The sequence below is a fragment of the Mastomys coucha genome, unplaced genomic scaffold (genome assembly GCF_008632895.1).
Source record: "Mastomys coucha isolate ucsf_1 unplaced genomic scaffold, UCSF_Mcou_1 pScaffold11, whole genome shotgun sequence".
Lineage (NCBI taxonomy): Eukaryota > Metazoa > Chordata > Mammalia > Rodentia > Muridae > Mastomys > Mastomys coucha.
The window spans coordinates 19996825-20016025 of record NW_022196893.1 but is presented as its reverse complement, the minus strand read 5'-3'; the positions used below and the strand labels follow the sequence as shown (position 1 = coordinate 20016025).

The 19201-nt window shown below is 51.8% G+C and overlaps 2 protein-coding genes and 1 long non-coding RNA gene across 3 annotated transcripts in view; 1 reads left to right on the top strand and 2 right to left on the bottom strand.

Annotated features, from left to right (window-relative positions):
• Selenoo (selenoprotein O) overlaps window positions 1-4609 on the bottom strand; it is an 11186-nt gene extending 6577 nt beyond the window's left edge. The window contains exons 1-2 of the mRNA XM_031352532.1: window positions 4030-4609; window positions 815-1018 (exon numbers count right to left, since the gene is read on the bottom strand). Coding sequence (XP_031208392.1) covers window positions 815-1018; window positions 4030-4586 — 761 coding nt within the window. The 5' untranslated portion in view covers window positions 4587-4609. The remainder of the gene's footprint in view (window positions 1-814; window positions 1019-4029) is intronic.
• LOC116077799 lies at window positions 4560-7136 on the top strand. Its single transcript, XR_004113336.1, has 2 exons — window positions 4560-5065; window positions 6667-7136. It is a non-coding gene; the product is annotated as an uncharacterized LOC116077799 (long non-coding RNA).
• On the bottom strand, window positions 6646-18007 carry Trabd (TraB domain containing). Its single transcript, XM_031352570.1, has 10 exons — window positions 17874-18007; window positions 12593-12657; window positions 12207-12285; window positions 11551-11717; window positions 10857-10997; window positions 8932-9042; window positions 8692-8831; window positions 8297-8469; window positions 8106-8217; window positions 6646-7985 (listed from the first exon to the last, which is right to left on the bottom strand). Exons 2-10 carry the CDS (start codon window positions 12620-12622, stop codon window positions 7808-7810), a joined length of 1131 nt encoding a protein of 376 aa, XP_031208430.1. The 5' UTR covers window positions 12623-12657; window positions 17874-18007; the 3' UTR covers window positions 6646-7807.
• Window positions 18008-19201: the final 1194 nt, after the last annotated feature.

Below are 19201 nucleotides of genomic sequence, written 5' to 3'. Positions count from 1 at the left end.
TTTTTTTAAGATTGATTTATAATTATTTGTAAGTACACTGTAGTTGTCTTCAGACACACCAGAAGAGGGTGACAGATCTTATTATTTGTGAGCCACCATGTGGTCACTGGGCTTTGAACTCTGGACCTTTGGAAGAGCAATCAGTGCTCTTAACCGCTGAGCCATCATCTCTCCAGCCCCCTAGCCCTGGCTGTTCTTAAACTCAATCTGTAAACCAGGCTGGCCTCAAATTCAGAGATCTACCCGCCTCTGTCTCCTGAGTGCTGGGACTAAAGGTGTGCACCACCATACCAAGCTGACATTTTTTTAAAAAATTGTAACTGGGTTGATGCTGGCAGTCGGTGGGCAGATGGTAGTGGTGGTGTCAGCGCTGTGCAAGGTACAGAATAGCCTCAACTCTAAAGTCAGCTAAGTTAGGGGAACGGGCCTCTACAGTGCAGCAGTTATCATTTTGGCCCCTTTCCATCCTGGCTGAGGCCAGAAAAAGCCAGAGGCCAACAGTGGTGAGTATTTGACTGACTAGCCTGGGCACAACAGGATAGAAAGTCCTAAGATCACATCAGCCCCTCCTTGTTCACATAGTCCTGCAGGCATGGACACCAAGCTAAGGTGAAGTCAAGACAGGAGTCTACAGAAAGGACTAGGCTAATGAGTCAGTCACTGCATTAAGAGGCATCTGGGGCTAAATCCTGACCACAGCCAGGTGCTGGTGCTTGTTCAGGAGCTGGCTCAACATTCTGGCTGCACAAGCATGGATCTTGTATGATCTATGAAGCAAGTGCATGTAGACAGGCCTAATGGACCCCAGCATTACCTTATGAAAGTGGGAGCTATACGCAACACAACCGTGCACTTTTCATATTTTGGATTACCATCATAGAACACGTCTCGAATCACTGTAGACTCAGATGTGACGCAGGCCCCGGCCCTCGTGGTGGGGATCCCCAGGTGAAACATGGCTTCACTGCACAGGAACTCACGGATGCTTGACCGCAGGACTTTGCGACCGTCAGCTTGTCTGAAATCAAACACAGGCCAAGGAGCTGGTCAGGCAGAGGTTATTCTGAACCAAGTTTCCCAAGAGCTTTGGTGTAACTGTCTTTTGACTCCCCCCAACACACACACACACACATCCCACCCCTCTACTCCTGCCACCTTCTAGGCTGTAGTTTTGTCCTCTTTGGTGTTACAAAAACATCCCTACAGCAATTAATGCAGACACACCCACCAGACTGCCTGCAGTGCTGGAAACAGAAAACAGCAGCTACAGAAGCACAGCTCATGAGTAAGCTGTGTCCGCAGACACAGACTCCCAATCCCAAAGGGGAGCATAGTGGGTACTGCTCTGACAAGCAGTTGCTGGTCATGCTGCACATGTCCCACCCCTAAAGAAACAAAACTACACGGCCACATGCCTAAGTCTGGCTGGCAGACGCAGTAGGGTCTGAGCTAGCAGTCACAGGGACCTAGAGAACAAGACGAGGCAAGAAAGCTACATTTTAAGGTAGTTTTTGTACGTGAACTCTTCCTATATACTAGGCCTGTTTTGTTTTTAGAATATAGTATATAATATTGGATGCCCAGCACAGTGGCTACCTGGGCAGGCTGCATCCATAGCCCCTCCTTACAGGAATAATGTCTTAGGTACCCGAACCAATAGAGGACCTTGCCTGGAACCGACCAAACTGATCAAACATGCTGTTTATATATGGCCTGGTAATCTTAGTACATGGAAGACAGAAGGATCAAAGCTTAAGACCAAGCTTGGTATGGAGCCATGTGTGCTTAATTCCAGCACTTGGGAGGCAGAGGTAGATGGCTCTCTGCAAGTTCTAGGACAGCCAGGGCTATGTAATAAGATCTGTCTCAAAAAAAGCACAACAATCTATGCTAACCTGGTTGGAGTCTAGTTAAGAGCAGAAGCCACTCACCCATCTCAGGGCTCTAGAAGCCCTGAACCTACAACCACCTCCAGCTTCAGCCTCCAGTGTTGAGAAGAGAAACACACAAGGATGAGACCTAAGCGACCGTCAAAGGGATCCCTGACTTTAAGGAAACATTTAGTATGGAAATACAAACTAAAATAAATCAAATATAAAAAAGCACCATTTGGGCTGGAGAAGATGGCTCAGTGGTTAAGAGCACTGGCTGTTCTTAACAGGGCTTGGAGTTCAATTTCCAGCACCCACATTGTGGCTCACAAGTGCAACTCCAGTTCCAGGGGATCTGACATTCTCACAAGACACATATGCAGGCAAATCACTGATGCATAGGAAATTTTTTAAAAAGCACCTTTCATGGCTGGATATGTGGTTCAGAAGTAGCCTAGGACACGTGAGATTCTGGATTTGATTCTTAGCACTAAGATATTTAAATATAAGAAAGGCTTTCAATATCAAATTATCCTGACAACAAGGGTTCCCCACCACCACCATCTTTGGTAGCTGGTGAACATAAATTATCAAAATGCAAAGTTTAAGGCTGCTCACAAAATGAGTGCGCTCTGGACTATGACATCTGGCCCTTCCAAGAGCCTCTGAAAGGTTGGCCCAGGCGAGCAGCAGAGTGCCAGACGAGACGGTAAATTTGGCTTGGGGGTGGGAAGATGAGGAAGAACCCACTATTTGGAGAGATGAAGACAGCTTGGGGAGGGGGTTGGTTGGCATGTTAGTGGCTGGTGGAAGAAAGGATGAGAAGCAGAGGTAGTGACAAACCACAAAAGTCCAATTTCCTGTTTCTTAGTCATCTAACAAGCATCTAAACTATATAGATCATGTAGTGAAAAACAGGAACAGAGCCCCTAAGACCTGTCTGTACCTGGGTGGCAGGTCTTAGTTAAGAGGAGTTCCTTGGGCTGGAGAGATGGCTCAGCACTGACTGCTCTCCCCAGAGGTCCTGAGTTCAATTCCCAGCAACCACAGGGTGGCTCACAACCAACTATGATGGGATCTGATGCCCTCTTCTGGTGTGTCTGAAGACAGTCACAGTGTACTCACATATATATATAAAAATAAATATAAATAAGTCTTAAAAACAAAAGAGCCAGGCAGTGGTGGCTCATGCCTTTAATCCCAGGACTTGGAAGGCAGAGACAGGCAGATTTCTGAGTTCAAACAAAAACAAAAACAAAACAAAACAAAACAAAAAAGAGTTCCTTGGGGCTAGAGAGATGGCTCAATGGTTAAGAGGCACTAGCCTCTTCCATAGGACCTAGGTTCAATTCCCAGCACCCACATGGTGGCTCACAATTGTAACTCCAGTTCCAGGGAATCCAACTCTCACACAGGTAGGCAAAACACCAATGTATAAAAAAATGATGACGATGAGGAAGATGAGTTGTTCCTTTGGGCCTGTATGGTTTTGGATGTAGGAATGTCTTGGACACTTGTGGTACTCCCCACTGGAATCCAAGAACTATCCACTTGTGTGTGTGTCTGAGCGTGTACGCGAAAAAAACGGACACACTTGCGAATATGGTCACAGAGAAGGTGGGTATAAGAACAGATTGTGCCCACAGTCCCTAGATAGTGTGCACAGAGAGTCTACTAGAGGCTGGGCAAGTTGAGGAAGCATACTGCTTTTAGTTCCAGATAATAGGTCTGGATACCGGTCCAATACATTGCTTCTGAAAACTAGTCTCTGGGCAAGATGTTCAGCAAACAGTATCATTCATGCAACGGTTCCAAAGTCCGTGATGTGTTTCAGAAAACACAACGGTCAACCATTAGAGGTGTGTCCCCTCCACGTGACAGAACTGGCAGATGGAGATCTCTATGAGTGTCAGCCAGAAAGTAAGACAAGTCCCTAACATCTTGTTTTCTCTGTCTTGCCAGTCTACACTTCCCTGCTAGCTTCCTGCCTTCCTCCACAAAACCCTTTGCAAAGACGCTCCACCTAGGTCCTAACCCCTTCATGGAGATTTTCGGGACCTTCGGCTGTCCCTACCCGGGCGAAAGCGCCACTAAGCACCTTCCCTTTTCACCCACGCGCACAGAAGGGTGTCGCTGGGGAACTCCGGGAGTTCCGCACCTGGAGAAGGGCGTGGGGCCGGCGCCTTTGAGCTGCAGCTCCCAGCGCTCGCCGGCCGCTGTGCACACCTCGCCCAGGTACATGGCGGCGCCGTCGCCCAACTGCCCAGCGAACTGACCGAACTGGTGTCCACAGTAGCAGTGCGCGGCGGGCTCGGTGCCCGGCAGCAGCGCATTGCCGCTGAAGAAGAGCGCAGCCTCGGCCTCGACCTCGGCCTCCTCGCTGGACTCCAGCCCCAGCAACGCCAGTGCAGGCTCGGACAGCGCCACTAGGCGCGGCCGCCGCAGCGGGGCTGGCCGTGCACGGCTGAAGCAGGCTCCGGGCACCGGCCGCGGGGTGGACAGGGAGTCCCCCGGCCCGGGCGGCGGCGTCTCTACCGGCAGCGCACGCAGGGCGCGGTTGTCAAAGCGCAGCCCTGCCAGCCAACGCGGCGTGGGCTCCATGGCTGCAGCCCAGGCGGACCAGGGCGCGGGCGACGGAAGCGCGAGACCGACACACTGTGGCCGGGTTCGGGCGACCGTGAGCGAGGCTCCGAACGCGGCCCTGAAAGAGGCCATTCGCCGCGTCGCCGGAAGCCCGCTCGCCCGGACCGGACGTTTATCCCTGCCCCATTAAGGGCGGGTGGGAGGCACGCCCAGGAGCTTGGTTCTGATTGGTTGCCTCTCGTTTGTTCACTTCCGGGCTCCGAGACGTTGCAGAGGGTGGACCTGAGAAGCTGTTTAACTTCTGGCACCTGTGCACCAGGCCAGCCGAGCGCCGAAGCTCCCACCGAGGTGACATATGCCAGACTGGACTACTCCACGTGTGCCTGCAGGCTGCCGTGATGTGCCTAAAAAACTTCCAGGGACCACCCAACTAGTGGTGAAGCCAAGGTCATTCCCTGGGTGCTGTGGGTTTGACTGGTACTGTTCATCACATGCATAGAAACAGAAACGGATTCTTTAGACTTTTATTAAGACAGCCAGCAATCTAAGACAGTGGTTTAGCATCCTAAAGATGTGTCTTTCATCTCATCTTTATCCAGCCGATTATATGGGTAAGTAAACAAAGGCAGTCATTTCAAAGCTTACTCTTTCCCCTCTGTTCAATCCTGTCTCAGATTTATGGTTTTGATGCTTTTCTCTCCATCATCTCTCTGTAGCAAGTCCTGTATTCTTCCTGATTGGCTGTACTCTTCCTGATTAGCTGATTGGATGACTTCTATGCTTAACTCAGAGTACACTATTAACGTGTGTATGTAGATTCCTTTTTACAAAAAAGTACAAATATGTTCTTATAATGTGGAATATGCAGTGTCCTGCCAACAGGACAATTTTTCCTCATCTGTTCTGCCCAGAGAAAGGTCAGAAGTCCTGGCAATGTTCCTGGGATCTGTGGAGCAGGTGGGAATACAGGAATAATTTGGGTCAGCAATAGTACCAGAGCAAGGGTAAAGCAGAGATTGGGCAATGGTTCCAGCTGGGGTTTTGAGCATATCTGAAACCTGGTTCCACATGTATGCAGGTCCTCTGTCCCCAGGTGCTTCCCTGTTGGTGCCTTAGTCATATTTTCCTTGTACACAGCAACCTTCTCTGAGGTGGTAGTATTTCCTTCTCTCTCCACTTGGTGTCTGTCACTTGCAATTTAGGTGGCTATATGAACCTTGATGGAGAGGTGGACAGCATCCAGTGCTCAAGGAAACCTATTAGTCTCCAACAAGAGACTCTGAGCATGGGCAAATGCATACATTCCTTCCTGGCTGTGTCTTTCTCCTTTTCAGCCTCAGCCTTCAGTTCTACACCTCAAGAATTAATCTCTGGATCTTTTCCTAGGGCCACAGCGGGCTTCTAAAACTACAGTGAAGCCAGATGTGGTGGCACATGCCTTTGATCCCAGCACTTGGGAGGCAGAGGCAGGTGGATCTGAGTTCGAGGCCAGCCTAGTCTACAGAGTGAGTTCCAGGACAGCCAGGGTTGCATACACCGTCTCAACAAAACAAAAACTGAACAAACAAGAAAACCCAAAACACCCCCAACACAGAACAAAAACAGAAACCCTGCAAAGAACCTAAATGTGCCCCTGAAGCTGGGCGATCACTATCAAATGCCCTCTCTCTCTGCAAAAGAGGTGAGATACTGGGTATGTTTCTTTCTGTGACAGCAGCCTGTAGCACCTTAGTCCTGGCCAGAGCATCTGTGTTCTTCCTGCTGCCATTAACACAGACGTCACTGACTACCCTCAGGGTCTGTCTGCCTTGCTCTGGCCTAGCAATGCTATACAAGTGTTTCAGCCTCAATGCTCCTAACACAGACAAGAACAATCTACCTTACGGATATTCCGATGCACTCTTACACTCCTCCCCTCTCCCACTGCCAGGTAGTTAAGTATGAACCAGAGGGTGTACAGGTTCCCAGCACATGTATGGCTCATCTTGGCTGGCACACAGATAACCCTGCTAGCCACTAGTGAGCACCTGGTCCAGCCTGTATACTTTGCTAAGGTGGGTAGTATGTCCCCTGGGATGCAGGAGTACCCCCAGCATCCTGCACACCTGGGAACAGATGACAAAAGAGGAAGCCAGTCCCCCATCACCTGAGTCCCATTTCCATACACTTCACAAAGCGGGAGCTTCCAAAATTAAAATTTATTTCTTTCTAGGGAATGAATCCACGAGTGTGAGACAGAAGTACACAGCCCAGCCAGTGTGTCCCCTGCCCAGCTCAGTGTCTCACCTGATTTGGCAGTCAACACACAAGGACAATCAATGTGGTCTTGGTCTTGCCAGGCTGTGCAGTATGCCAGGAGCCACAGCCTGTACACATGAATGGCTGGGTGCGCACAAACCAACCATGGCCCGAGGTTCATGGCCCTCAGTGGGTGCCTACCATCCTCAGTGCAGTTTGGGCATCCCACCTAATGCACAGCAATCAGGCCAAGGCCCTGCCAGCACCACAGGCAGTCTTGCAGGCTCGTATCTGAGGCAGCCCCACCCACACCAGGCGGCTTGCAGGGGCTGACCTAGACCTCCAAGTTGACTCTCTGACATACACTGCCCACTCAGGGCACACGGACACAAGTAGAAAGATGACTTTTTTGTCCTCACTGGATTTAAGGCTTGTATTTCCTGATATTTGCTTCAGTTTGTTTTCTCTTTGACGTCAAAATTACCTGAGTAAAAAACTTTTTGACATTAAAAAAACAAAAAAACAAAAACAGAAAACAAAAATCCACAAAACCAAACTACAGACTCTCTGTAGGCAGAGATGCAGCTGGCAATGCCACATGCATGTCCAGGCCAGGCAAAAGCCCTACACACCCAGGGAGGAGGTGCATGGACACCCAGCCCCAAAACTCGCCGACCCCAAACTCATGTGAAATGCACTCAGGGCCAGATGCTCCTGCCAGCCAGAGCACAAGGCACGGTGAGGTAGGTAGACCAACAGCTTGCCAGACCCACCTGGGGTTAAGGGTGGGGTGCCTCCCCTCAGCTTCTGGTCCTTTAGGAACTAGGCCGCTGGGTCCTGACACTGTGGGTGGCCCTGATGCCCATAGGTGCCCCTACAGTGTGTGTATGGGGGCTGTTGGGAAGCCTGAGCTCAGACAGTTAAATATTCTTTATTTGGGTGGGCTGGGCATGGGGAAGGCAGGGAAAGCCTGGCCTAGGCCCCCATAGGGGGTGGCTTGGATGCATCTGTACCCAGGGACGTCCCCAGACAGGTGGTGCCAGCTCCTCAGGAGCACCAGACTCGATGCAGAGTAGTAGAGCCCCCGGGTGCAGTCTCTTCCTTGTACAGTCCTCCTACCGACCTGGCCGGGCTTCGCTCACCCTCTGGAGGCAGAACTGCGCAGCAGGCAGTGACAATACCAGGTTCATGGTCCGACGGCCCATCCAGTACAGGCTATAGCCCAGAAGACCAAAGAAGGCAGCCTTCACAGCCACCCGGGACACTCTGCCTGAGATGGATGGTGGGGGAACTCTGTGGAAGGGAGAAGTATGGTAGGCCTAGCTGGAACGTGCATTCCCAAGGTCTTCCCATGTATGGGTCACCATCATGTGCAGGTACAGGGATTGGGGATGATGTGGGGGAGGCACTCACGTCATGATCTCCTGGATGTTGAGGTCGGTACTCCAGTTCTTCTCAATGCCAGGCACATGACCCATACCAACGACGCCCACAACCACAGATGGGACACACTTCCTGGGTTCAGCTGTCAGGGGAGGGCAAAAATCAGTGGCAGGCACAGGAACCAGTATTTTTGGGAGTTCCCACCCTGACCTTTCCATCACCATCAGAGGCCCGGGGAAGCTCCAGGCGCCGTGCAGCCTGCCGCAGCATATAGGTCAGATAGACATCCCGCTCTGAGACAATGGTTCGATGCAAGTCAGGAAACTCCCCTATCATGTCGGCCATCATCTGCTCTAACAGGTCCTTCTGCTTGCAGCGCTCCACATCGTCTTTGCTGAGGGCAGAGGGCATGCTGCTAGCTTGGTGTGTGTGTTGGGGTGAACAGGGACTTGGTGACATACCACAGGGTTCTGTGTTGTTGACTCAGGGAAGGGACCACAGCACTGTGTTTAGAGTTCATGGTGGGAGGCTAACAAGCAGTGTGAGGAGCTGGTCAGAACATACAGCAGGTGTAAGTGTGGAATGTGCCATGGACAGGCCAGGGAGGCTGTCCTACCTGATTGGGTCTGACAGGAAACATAGGCCCCAGGCCAGCTTGACTTTCTGCCAGAAGGACAGTGCAGCAATGGCCCTCTTAAAGGTGACTGGGATTGGTCGGTCACCCAGGTGGAATTTGCAGAATGGTACCTTGCTGGCCTAAGGAAGAAGCTGGGCATTAGAACTTGTGATGCCATGGGTAGATCCCACCAGCCTACCGATATGTCCACAAATCCCCTCAACCATGCCTAGCACCCACCTCCTTGAAGGCCTCCCTGAACTCGCCACCAGGAGCCATGCCCAGCTGCTCAGTGATGTGAGCAGACACCTTCAGCAGCAACATCTGCATAAGTCCAGACATAAGCCCGTTCTGCAGGAAGAGGAACCATGTCAGCTACATTGCACGGAGTAAGCAAGGCAAAGCAGTGTGCATGAGGACAGCAGGGTGCCCTTGAGCCAGACCTCAACCCATGGCTGTTCTCAGACCCTTCCAGTGGCAAGGGGCAGGGCATACTGGTACATGAAGAGGGCTGCAACAGCAGCTCATCTTGGCCTCAAGAATCATTCAAATGTGTTTCCTCAGAACACCAGTTTTCCTTATAGGATGGTCAAAGACGTTGAAAAGGGGCTTCCTGCTGGGGACCACCTGACCAGCCAGCTGAGGCACTAGAGTCCAGCACCTAACAGGAAACTTCAGTACTTGTCACACACATCTGTGGAGGGTCACGTGGATGCTGAAGATCTCCAGTGGCCACAGTACTGCTGCCTCTGGTCTGGCCAGGCTGGATGGGCCCTGAGGTGTGGGTCGGGTCAGTGTGTGGAAAATCCACCCCGCATGGCTGATGCAGCTGGCATGGGCCAGCCTATGCCATCAGTGATGAAGGTCACCTTAAGTGCTGGGTGGACTGTCTACCCTGCACTTCCCGGGAAGGTCTGGCTCTTGAAGAATCATTAAAGTGCCCTTGAGACCTGGTGACAAGTTACCCAATAGAAATGTCCTTACTTGCCTGACTGGGGGATAGACTGCAAAGTCTAGGCTGGCCATGAGACTTAAGTGGGGCAGAGGTCTTGTTTCTCTCTTCATATTGCCTGTTTTTTAAAATGTAGCACTGGTTGGCTTGGGACTTTCTTAGAAGACAAGGCTACCCTTGATCCACCTGTCACTGCCTCCCAAGTGCTGAGATAAAAGGTGTATGCCACTATGCTCGGCTTGTGGGGGTCATGAGTCAGGCAGTACCAACTGACTACTGTAGGAACTAGAGCTGATGAGGTTAGCTGGGGTGGACACCATGTGGGGTGTCCACATGGCCAACCCACAGTAAAAACTGGACACCAGTGGCCTCCTGGAGGACAGAACCTGTGGACGTCATCACACAGTACCTGGGAGGACTCGGTGCCATTGGAGACTCCTTGAGGGGATGAGGGGCAACAGGTGCCAGCCTCTCCCCCAGTTTGTTGACCTTTATCTTGCCCTCACAGATGGGCCCAGCAATGAGCACATGGCTTGGCCAGTTGTGTGGCTCTTTTTCCAATAGAGTATGGACCCTCTGTTTGGAGGAGGGTGTACGTGGGGGTTGGGGACAGGGACAAGGGCAAAATATGACTTGTTAAAATCACACCTGATGGAGTAGTGACTTCCTTTTACTGGGTATCCAGTAAATGTTTATGGTGACACCCCTCATCTGGGAGATTCCAGGGTGAAAGTGCTTAACATGTCTGGGGACACTCACATGAGACTTTAACACTTGTTTCCTTCAAAAGAGGAAGAACGTTGCAGCTGAGGCCAGACATCTGATGGCCACTAAGACCACAATGATGTGCTACGACATGCTGCATCTCTAGCCCAGGAGGGCAAGGACAATGTGGAAGACAAGAGTTAGACAGCAATGCAATGGCCCAGACAATGCTCAGATCTACCGTCTCAGCTCAGCAGAACAGTGGTTTTGGCTCTGCCCTGTTCCTGCCTGGTAGCGGGACCTTCTCCACCTCTTCTTTCAGCCTCAATCCTCTCCCAGGTGGGAGAGCGGGCTAGCAACCAGGGTACTATGGCACTGACCAGAAGGCCACCCCAGGGAGGAACCTGTCATTAGCTCAAAGGAGACTCTGGGCTCTGAGTCTTGGCTTCCCTACAGAGAAAGGCAGCTGGTCTGGTCCCCACGGCCCACTGCCTGCTCATCTGCGCACCTGCCTGACAGCTTGCTGCAGCTTCTCCAGGCTGACCTCCTTGGCCTCTCGCAGCAGCGTTCTCTCATCCATCTTCAGCATGGACACTCGGTACTGACAGAGTTCCACAACAACCACATCAGGCTGCAGCTCCCGGATAGTCTGTGAAGGAAGCACCACACTCCTCCTACGGCTTTCCGTACGGCTGTTCCACACTGGACAAGGAGCCCACATCAGGGGGCAGCTAATGCTAACAGCCTGTGTGGCCTCAGCGACAAACTTGAGAGAAAGAGCAACTAAAGAAAGCTATGCGATGTTTACTTGCTAAAATGAAGAAAAACCAGGCAGCTCCGAGTTGTGGAGCAGGCAGCACGGCTTATCATCCCTGGAGGACTCCAGAGTTAGATATGCCTGCCGAACACTTCTTGCCTGGTTGCCCTGGCCTGTATCCCTGGAGTTTAGACTGGCAGAAGCATGGCAATAAAAGGGCACAGTGCTTGGGTTGGAGAGATGGCTCAGAGGTTAAGAGCACTGGCTGCTCTTTCAGAGGTCCTGAGTTCAATTCCCAGTATCCACATAGTGGCTCAAAATCATCTATAATGAGATCTGGTGCCCTCTTCTGGCCTACAGGCACATAAGCAGGCAGAATAATAAATAAATCTTCAAAAAAGGCAGGGGGAGGGGAGGGAGGGAGGGGGGGAGGCACAGCGCTTACCTTCACGACATCCCTCTTGCTGTCATCACTGAAGTGAGCAGTGCCCACCACATACACCCTGCTCCCATCCTCGGCCACTAGCTGGGTTACAGTACGTGGAAGGTTGGGACGTTCGCGCCGACGTTTCAGTTTCATCTCCAGGAGCAAGTTGAAGGCATCCACGTCAGCTGCAACGACAGCCAAAGCCAAGCATGGTGTGAGGGGGCCTGATGCAAGGGCACTGCTGCCTATGCACTAGCGACAGACTCTTTCCAGTTAGGTAAGAATTGAGTCCCAGTGGACTCACTCTCTGAGGTAGTGCATTCCACACACCTGGCTTACGCAGATTTCAGGACATGCCACCTGATCACATCTGTGAAGGGAGTACTATCTGAGGGCCTCGGCAGGAGCTTTCTCATCACCCTCACCTAGACCCAAATTGTCACAGCAGAGTGCAGAGGATGGGGACTTGGGGTGACTAGTGCCCCTGGAAGTGTCTCAGTCAGGTATACGGCCAGACTTGGGCTCCAGCTGGGCTCTGTGCAGATGCGTGTTGTACCGAGACCGTCCTGCTGCCTTTACCCCTCCCCACAGCTGGGCAGGCCACTGCCAGGCCCACCCCTCCCTGGGGCCCAGCCACTTGGGGTGGCTATACCAAGTCCTGAAGGGAAACATACAGATGTTCTGAGAGTCTCCAGAAAGCACCCTTGGCACTGCTTCTGAGGCCCCTGATGTTACCACGGGTTCCATGTCAGCCTGCAGAGGGAGAGTTCAAGTAAGTGTCCAAACACTTGGACCTCACCTGACAGGTCAGGCACACTCCAGACCTGGTATACCTCCTTAGCAAGCTCAAGAGGGCCATTTGCCTCAGGGCTTTCCCATGGAGGTACTTCTTGCCGGACTATAAAAAAAAATCCTAGTTATTAAGTATATACAGAGAAGCAGTTAAAGGGACCCAAGGGACCCACACTGGGACCTCATCCTCCTGTGTGCAGTAGCAGATGTTGCTGGGTTGGGACAAAGGTTGTTTAGGAAGATGTTCCATCGCCCCAGTTCCCCTTACCTCTTGAGCTGGCTTTTCCTCTCCCTCCATGGCTGGACAGCAGCTTTCTGATTGATGTAGAATGCCTGAGGAGACAGATACAGTCCTTACCTGGGGTCACAGGGCTAGGATCAGGGATCACTGTGACAACAGGGCTTGGCCAGTCTTGAATGACCCTTAGGACAGGACCTCAGCGTTCCTGTCCCAGTATCATTGGTTGCCTACTGGTATGTATGTATCCACTATTTGAGGTCTAGGGTCCTTTTGGAATGTGCCTGACTGGTGAGAGGCCAGCAGTATCCTTGAGCAACATACAGATGACTATATGTGGAAAGTCATCTCTGGCACACGGGCTTTGGCCCATGACAGGTGCAAACATAGTGAAGCTAACCTGCATCTCTCTGAGGAGTTGTACTGACTCCTCTGGGGTTGTTATAGCACACAGTGCTGTAGCTGCTACCCCCATGGTAAGAAGCCACTTCAAGGAAGCTCTCCATTCTTTTTTTTTTTTTTTCTTTTTTTTTGGTTTTTCAAGACAGGGTTTCTCTGTGTAGCCTTGGTTGTCCTCGAAAATCCACCTGCTCTGCCTCCCAAGTGCTGGGATTAAAGGTGTGCGCCATCACCGCCCAGCTTCTCCATTCTTTTTATAATGATGGCCACAACCATTTGGCTACCAGCAGCCAGAAGAAAGCTAAGCAAGACAACAGCACCTTGAGGAACTAAGATAGTTTTTCTAGTTTAAAAGACAAAGAAGCCTAATACGGAAGAAACTGTAGTAGAAACTTGAGAAGGGGTGGTACCCTGGTAACCAGTCCATGGCATTGTGGATCTTTACTGTGTTACTGGGAGCCCCAAGGTTGGGGGCCAAGAGTACCGGATGGTACGGAGGGAAGAGTACCACACTGACCAAAGGCAGCTTCAGACTACAGCAAGGTCAACAGACTTCATGTATCTACCTACCTGGCAGCCATACACACACACACTCACACAGTCATGTATGTGCATATGTATGTGTGTACGTACACATGTGTTTAAGTTCCTGTGGAGGCAACAAGGGACAGATTACCCTGGAGTTGGAGTCACAGGCGGTTGCGATGCATGTGATATAAGTGTTGGAAACTGAACTTAGGTCCTCTGCCAGGGCAGTCTCGTCATCTCTCCAGCTTCCCCAAACTATATGGTCTTAGCAAAAACATGTCCTGGCATTTCAGTTCCATGCTAGTGGGTTTCATGAATTATAGAAGCTAAATAAAATCATCAATCATAATGTACAAGTTACTTATAAACAAGGTTAGTTTTATACATGCTGCTTTAACAAAGGTATGTGTGCCCCAAATGTGTAATTATCACACAGTTCACAGGAGCTGAGCAGTCAGGACAGGGACACTCAGCAGATACAATGGTCCAGGCTGAAGAAAGCTCTTTAAAAATGACAAGTCTGGGGCTGGCAAGATGGCTCAGTGGGTAAGAGCAGTGACTGCTCTTCCCGAAGGTCCTGAGTTCAAATCCCAGCAACCACATGGTGGCTCACAGCCATCTGTAATGAGATCTGACGCCCTCTTCTAGTGTGTCTGAAGACAGCTACAGTGTACTTGTTTATAATATAATAAATAAATTGTTGGGCCTGAGTGAGCAGGGCCGCCAGAGCGAGCGGGGGTGAGTGAGGTTGACTGGAGTGAGCAGAGGTCCTAAAAGTCAATTCCCAACAATCAGATGAAGGCTTACAACTATCTGTACAGCTACAATGTGTACTCATATATATAAAATAAATCTTTAAAAAAAATGACAAGTCTGCTGGAAAAATCTGACCCCCAGGCATAGTAATTTTGTTTTAAATTATATTACCAAACATGTATATTTATGTGTTTGTGTGTGATTTGTGCCCACAGGGGAAAAATACCCTGAAGCCAGAGTTGCAGGTGGTTGTATGCCAGCAGAGATCAAACACCAGTTCTTCTAAAAGCAGTACACTTGGGGAATGGTAGTGCACGCCTTTGATCCTCGTACTCAGGAAGCAGAGGCAGGTGGATTTCTGAGTTTGAGGCCAGGCTGGTCTACAGAGTGAGTTCCAGGATACCCAGGGCTATACAGAGAAATTGTGTCCTGAAAATTTAAAAAAAAAAAAAAAAGGCAGGAGGTATAAAACCTCTAGGATTTATAGTGTTAAGGAACTTGAATATCTTAGTTTTCCTTGAGCTACAGCAAAAAAGGATGATTCTGTTTTGATGTGAAAAGAGGGACATGTGTTCTGGAAAGAGCTGTGTCAGAATGAGGGTGTGATAAGATGACAGTGGTACCCCACAGACTCTGGGGACATTCTGGGTTCGCTCTGACCTACCTACCACTTCTGTCTGCACACTTCTTACAACTTCCAGGCTCCTGCCTGCCTCTGGGGCTTCTCTGGTCCTTCTGTATAAATGTGACTTAGGGGTCTCTCAAACCTCTAATGCTGTGTCCAATATGAAAATGGGGGCAAGTCCTAAGCACTATGAGTCTTCTATAAGAATTGTGGCAGGGCCAGCATAGGTTCTAAGGCAGAGGGCAGCAGAGACTCTGAGAAAGCCTCTGAAACCTTATGTTCCTGGCCTGTGGCTGGCTGTTACAGAGGCAAGCTGAGCTTAACATACTGCTCTGCCCTGGGGGCCCCTCCTCCTTAGTCTGCAATCTGTCCTAAAACACAGCCTGGACATTTTATATAAAGGCCAGCACATCTGGGAAGTGTCATGGCTGATGCAGAGCCTGCGCATAGCCGAGTCAACAGTAAACCCCCAGCATCTGTGCATGGCTTCACCCTTCACCTCTCATTAACAGAACTAAGTGCTTCACAGAAACAGGAACAGGGAAGTGTGTGTGTGTGTGGGGGGGGAGCTCTGAAGAACCTGCCTTCCAGGACAGTGTAGGGACTGTCGCTTCCACTCCATGGAAGCCCATTCAGGGGCAGGGAGGGCAACCCAAACAGTGAAAATGGAGAGGATCACCCTTGTCTGGCTAAACACACGGAAGCAAACCAGTATTGCTAACGGCAACACTAGGCTGTCAGAGCATGAGATGAAAACTTAAAACATCCTGTACAAGTGGGCGGGCCAACAAGAGGCTGTGGCATAGCCAGCAAATGGGAGAGAACCACGTCGGCTCTGCCTGCCCTGCCCTTTAAGAGGTGGGGCTGCCCCAGGTTTGCAGTTGGCTTGGTAGATCTACCCTTCAAAGCTTGTCCAGGGTGCCTCTGAGCCTTTGAGGGGTATGGAGGCCAGCAAAGCTGGAACACTGGCTCCAGATAGCTTTGGAGACTCCCAGGCAGGACCAGTCTCACCTCTGGTTATGTTGTAGGTGGAGGAGTCCACAGGCTAGTCAGGAGACAAGCCCTGAGCTCTTGGATCATCAGACACAGCTCTGGGATACAGCTTCTCATCTAGAGCAGGGTCAGCTGGGAGGGATGGTCAGGCAAGAAGGCTACTGACAGCCTCTCCTGACCCTCAAGCCAGAAGTCTGTGATTCTGGATACTCGGCACTATCAAATCTACAAATTTTCTGATCTTTTAGGTTTCCTGCCCATCAGATGTAATTTCATTAGGTTACTAACACCTCCTCACCCTGAACATTATTTCTGGCTGGGCAACTGAGGCAGACCTTCACTTCCATACTCACCTAAGCATCCAGCCATTGTACCTCCACATTTGCAATGCATCCTTCTTAGACATATTCAAGCAGTGTCCTCCTACTGCCCAACATCCCCAGGGAACAAATCTCTTCATAAATCCCCAGGCCTTAGCAGACAGTTTCCAGACCCTTTCCTGGCCAAGACCACACTGTTAACTTTCATAGAGTAAAGTCAGAGAGCTGGGCCTTCTGTCAAAGAGGCCTCAACCAGCATTCCCTAAGGAGCAGGACTGTGTCAACCAGAATACCCTAAGGAGCTGGACTGCAGGGATACTTTTCCAGGCCCGCTACCAACCAGACACGATGCTTCCATATGCTAGACAACAGAACTTTTAGCATCTGCTAAATTTCTAGGAGAACTAGCCTTAGACCTCTGAAAATTCCCAGCAGTCTGTGGTTTTAAGAGGGAAAGTATTGGCTCAAAGAGCAGAAAAGGCCCATTCATGTCAGGGCCCACAAGGAGGGGCAGCCCTGGCATACTTGGTCAAAGTAACCAGAGCCACCTCAGTGAAGCTCCCCATCTGCCCAGCCCCACAGCCGTCTCTTTTCTAGATCCTATTCATATTGTGTCTTACCCAAACTCATATACCGAAAATATAAGGCTCAAAATAATTACACCTCAGTTGAAACCATAAGGCAGGACCCACGATGGGATTGGTGTCTTTATAAGAGACACTAAGCAGCTATGAGGGCACAATGAGAAAGAACAACAAGACAGGCAGAGCCTTCATCAGTAACCCGAAAGACTAGCATGTGACCTAGGATTCCCAACCTCTAAAACTATACTAAGAGGAATAAACGTTTAAGTTTCTCAATTCACAAAACCCTGTTACCACCCTGATCTGACACACCCATCATGCTTTTCAATCTCTTAAACTGTTTCTCGGATGGCAGCTTGTTTCCTAACCACTGGTCAAAAGCTGACCGCGACCAACTGGAAAAACTAGACAAGCCTTCATTGCCTACTCAGAGAACCAAGACAGAAAGAAATGACAGGGCGTGTAAAAGCCCGGGCCTCCACTTGTCCGTTTCTGGAAGCCTGGACACTGCAGGACCCGGGAAAACCTGCTCCAGCAAGACATATTTTACCTAAGTGTGGCAGAGCTGAGGGCCGGAAGAGGAAACAAACCGGAGATGAAGAAGCCTAGCCAGCCCTCCCGGGACCCGGCTTCTGTCCACCTGGAGATGCCCTGTAGGAGCCTGCAGGCTCCTGGCTACCAGTCCACTGTGCCAGAGCCCTGCTGGCATCCTGCCCACAGGATCACCGCCACCGCAAGATGAGTCTTCCTAGGGAGGCCAGAGAGGGAGGCCCCGGGGACAGCTGCGTCTCCCAAGACCAGCGGACCCACAGCCCCTCCTCTTGGGGAGCACGAAAGCTTGGAGACTGTCCCACTTCTAAAGAAGCTCTTGACGTCCCAAAGCCGGCGGAGCGCCTCTGAGCGTCCGGGTTCTGTCTGGGGCTCCCGAGCCCAAGAAGAGCTACACCGTCCTGGCTCAGCTCGACCCGGTGGGCTACGTGCCCCTGGTCTTCGTAGTCCCCACCTGCAGCTCGCGCCCTCCCGCACGCGCCGTCGAGGCGCGAGGAGCCCCCGCCCGGCCGCCCGGCCGCCCGGCTGCCCGCCCGCCCGGTCAGGCCACGGCGTACCGAGCGAGGCGGCGGCGGCGCTCCTCAGCCGGCCTCCATGCGCGCGTCTCCGGGCTGACGGGGTGGGCCGGGGCGGGGCGGGGCAGCCGGACGGGCCGGACGGGCCGAGGGTGCGGGCCGCGCAGCATGCCGGGAAACACCTCCCAGGGCCGCGCGCGCGCGGCCCCGCCCCCGCCGGGGTCTAAGCGCAGGGCCCCGCCCACCAGCCCGACGCCCCCAGGTCCTAGAGCGCAACCCAGAGCACCGCGGGGTGCTGGCCCCACAGCCGAGTCCGGGCAGATGGGGCTGCGTTCTTTAAGCGTCCGCACGAAGGCCTGGAGTCTAGGGAGCCGTCAGCGCACTGGACTGGGACAGAAACTAGGGGTCGTACGAGGAGCCCTTCTGGTTTCCTTGGAGGATCGCATGCCAAGTGGAGAGGCTCAAGGGCAGAACTAAGGAATAGAAGCTGCCCCAGTCAGCCCCAGGCCATCAGGACCTCCCTCTTGTTCAACTGCGTGTGACTGAGAGCCCGGAGACTGCGGGGGGTAGGGGTGGGGTCTCTGGTGGGCGGGGCTCCAGTGACAGCCTCGCAAATGCCCAGTATCTTAACCCAGGCCTCAAACTTAGTCTCCTAGGGCACCTTAAGAGCAGGGCAGTGAGTGAGGCCAGTTGGTGCAGGTCTCCAGGCTGCAGAGGGCTGCTGGTCCTCCTGCTCAGGGTTGGTGAGTGGATGAGAGAAGCTGGGTGAGCCCATAGTGGACATGTCTCCATTTGAGTACCCCAAGATAGGTTACTGTGGGAGCCAGACAGTGACTACCCAGAGTGGGCCCTGGCACAGACCCTCCAATGGGGAAGTAAACTCTGCCTGGTTCCCAGCTGCCCCATCCAGACAGTTCAGGTTCCAAAGGGAGAGGTTGCAACTCTGGCCCTGAATTTTGGAGACTCTGCCTTTGACATTGTTCCTCTGAATGGCCCTCCTGTGAGGACAGTTCTTCCCGCACCAGGCAGGATTCCCTCCAGCAGCCTGTTACACAAGAGGCCCGCATGGAGACTGCTGGCAGGTATTTGCTGCCAGCATCTTCTTACAGCTTCCTGGTCCCCCAAAGGGCCTGGCCTCAAGGTGACCTCCGCCTTCCTTGCTCCTTAGTGAAGCACAAGTTTGATCTGGGGGTCTCAGATTCATTCCTGTTGTTCATTACTTTTATGTCTGTGTTCTGTGGCAACCTCTCCTCTTCTGGCCTCCTCAGCCACATTCATGTCTTCACAGAAGACAGAGATGGCCTTGGCTTAGAGACTGCCAGGCCCACTCTGTGTGTTCACAAAGCACAATGAGGATCCTCTCTTAGTAC